The sequence below is a fragment of the Stegastes partitus genome, unplaced genomic scaffold (assembly GCF_000690725.1).
Source record: "Stegastes partitus isolate 25-593 unplaced genomic scaffold, Stegastes_partitus-1.0.2 Scaffold296, whole genome shotgun sequence".
In the NCBI taxonomy this organism is placed as follows: Eukaryota; Metazoa; Chordata; class Actinopteri; family Pomacentridae; genus Stegastes; species Stegastes partitus.
Window position 1 is genome coordinate 368,548 of NW_007578027.1, and position 2,010 is coordinate 370,557.

The 2,010-nt window shown below is 40.2% G+C and overlaps 1 protein-coding gene and 1 non-coding gene across 2 annotated transcripts in view; both read right to left on the bottom strand.

Annotated features, from left to right (window-relative positions):
• Positions 1 to 2,010, bottom strand: part of LOC103358183 (calpain-9) — a 34,646-nt gene that overhangs the window by 14,086 nt on the left and 18,550 nt on the right. Inside the window, exons 11-12 of the mRNA XM_008283057.1 lie at positions 833 to 1,041; positions 423 to 468 (exon numbers count right to left, since the gene is read on the bottom strand). Of these exons, the coding sequence (XP_008281279.1) occupies positions 423 to 468; positions 833 to 1,041 (255 nt within the window). The remainder of the gene's footprint in view (positions 1 to 422; positions 469 to 832; positions 1,042 to 2,010) is intronic.
• On the bottom strand, positions 1,624 to 1,696 carry trnak-uuu (transfer RNA lysine (anticodon UUU)). The gene has a single exon. It is a non-coding gene; the product is annotated as a tRNA-Lys (tRNA).

Below are 2,010 nucleotides of genomic sequence, written 5' to 3' on the forward strand. Positions count from 1 at the left end.
GAGTTATTTCTGCAGGACTTTGTCTAACACTCACCACCATCCTCACAATGGAGCACGGTGGTGGCAGCATCATGCCTTCAGGACAACTCACCCCACAGAATAGTTCAAATAAGGGTTGGAATGCTTTTATAAATTAGAAGTTTCAGTTTTCATTTTTGATGAATTCACAAAAAATTCTAAAAAAAACAAACATGTAATTTGTCATTATGTGTTATTGAGAGAGGACTGATGGTAAAACAGCAAAATATATTCATCTAAAATGAAAATTACAGCTGCAAATTGTACAAGACTGAACATTTCTTTAGTGTGTGTACTTGTAATGCCACTTCTTCAACATTCATAAGCTTCACAGTCTAATCCACTTCATTTTTCACATATTTTAATCGTTTATTTCACTAATAACTGATATAACTGTTGCCTACCTCTGATGCTGAAGATATTTCTTGTGGAGCTGGTTTCTGAGCTGGCCTGGAGAGAGAATATGAACATTTCTTAGAATCATTTGGTGAATTATCTGGATATGAGATCAACATAAATAAAACTCAAGTGCTTGCATTTAACTGTAGCTCACAAGGAGAAAACTAACAGCTAATATGCTGTGGCTTGGCAAACAAAGTCAGCATCAAGTGACCAAATGATCCTGCAAAATGATCAGAATCTATCTGTCAATCCAAAAAAAAAGAAAGAAAGAACATATAAGAGGATGCACATGTCAGGCTCATTTCTCTAATTTATTAACAGTCACCTCTAATGACCTGCTGTGTTGTGGATTCTATGATACTGATTTAGGTGACGCCGCTACACAGCCTGAGTGAGAGAACGAACGACTCACGTGGCGGCGTTGCCCTGCTCGGTCAGCACCCGGAGGAGGAAGTCCCCCTGCTGGTTGGGCTCTGCCGTGGACGGGATGATGATGTAGCGGCCGGGCGGCAGCGAGCCGCGAAGGACGACCTCCCGACGGGACGAGTACTGGGGGCTGCAGAGGATGGGGGGGCGGGCTCTCAGGTCGTCAGGCGACAGGTACGTGTCTTTAGGATGGGCCTGGAGGGAGCAGACACACTTAAGATGTAAAGATGCAAATCCAGTATGGACAGAGCATCAATGACAGGTCGTTTGTTGAATGTTGATTGACTGCTTTTATACTCATGTATCTGGATCCTCAGATTAAAAGTCTGATGTTACACGACAACATGCTTGTATTTACAGCAGCAAAGCATTAAACTGTGAGCATCAGACTTTTCATATAAAGGTTCAGGTGATCTACTAAACAAGTTAGACATGGTTCTGGTATGAACTTCATATGTTTCAAGATGATACTCAGGAGGTAAATTCACATCTGATATTGAATATATTCTCTGTAATAAATATCAAGAGACGAGTTTCTAATTAGTGTTCATGAGGCATCCTCGTCTCAGAGCTTAAAGCCATATCAGCCATTATTATTATCATAATATTATTATTCTAATCATTTACACTGTAGTTCTCTTGTATTTCAGAATGTACGAATAGAGTTGTGAACAGAGCTGTGAATCAAATCTTGTGGATTTGTTGATTTGAATTCTGCAACAGCTCTTGATTGAACATTTTTGTCCATAGATGATTGAAGCATGTTAAAACTCTCGTAGCCTGAACAGGGACTTGAACCCTGGACCCTCAGATTAAAAGTCTGATGCTCTACCGACTGAGCTATCCAGGCTCTGGAAAGAGCTATTTTACCTCTCAAATCCAAAATTACATTCCTGAGTTTATGATTTCGATAAAATGCAGCAGAAACACAGTGAACTCTGAGCCTCAGACCTTTAATCTGAATGTTTTAGTTTCTTGAACAGCTGATCAGACTGAGTCCAATCAACTCTTCAGTTTGGAACAAAGACTCAGGTGATGAAAGGCTGATGCATGACAGTCACAAGTCAGTTTCTAGGTTAAATTAACGTCGCTTTACATTGGAAGCAAAGTTTGTTTAATGCTTCTTTCCTTGACTCCTTCTCCACGTTTCCATTCATCACCACC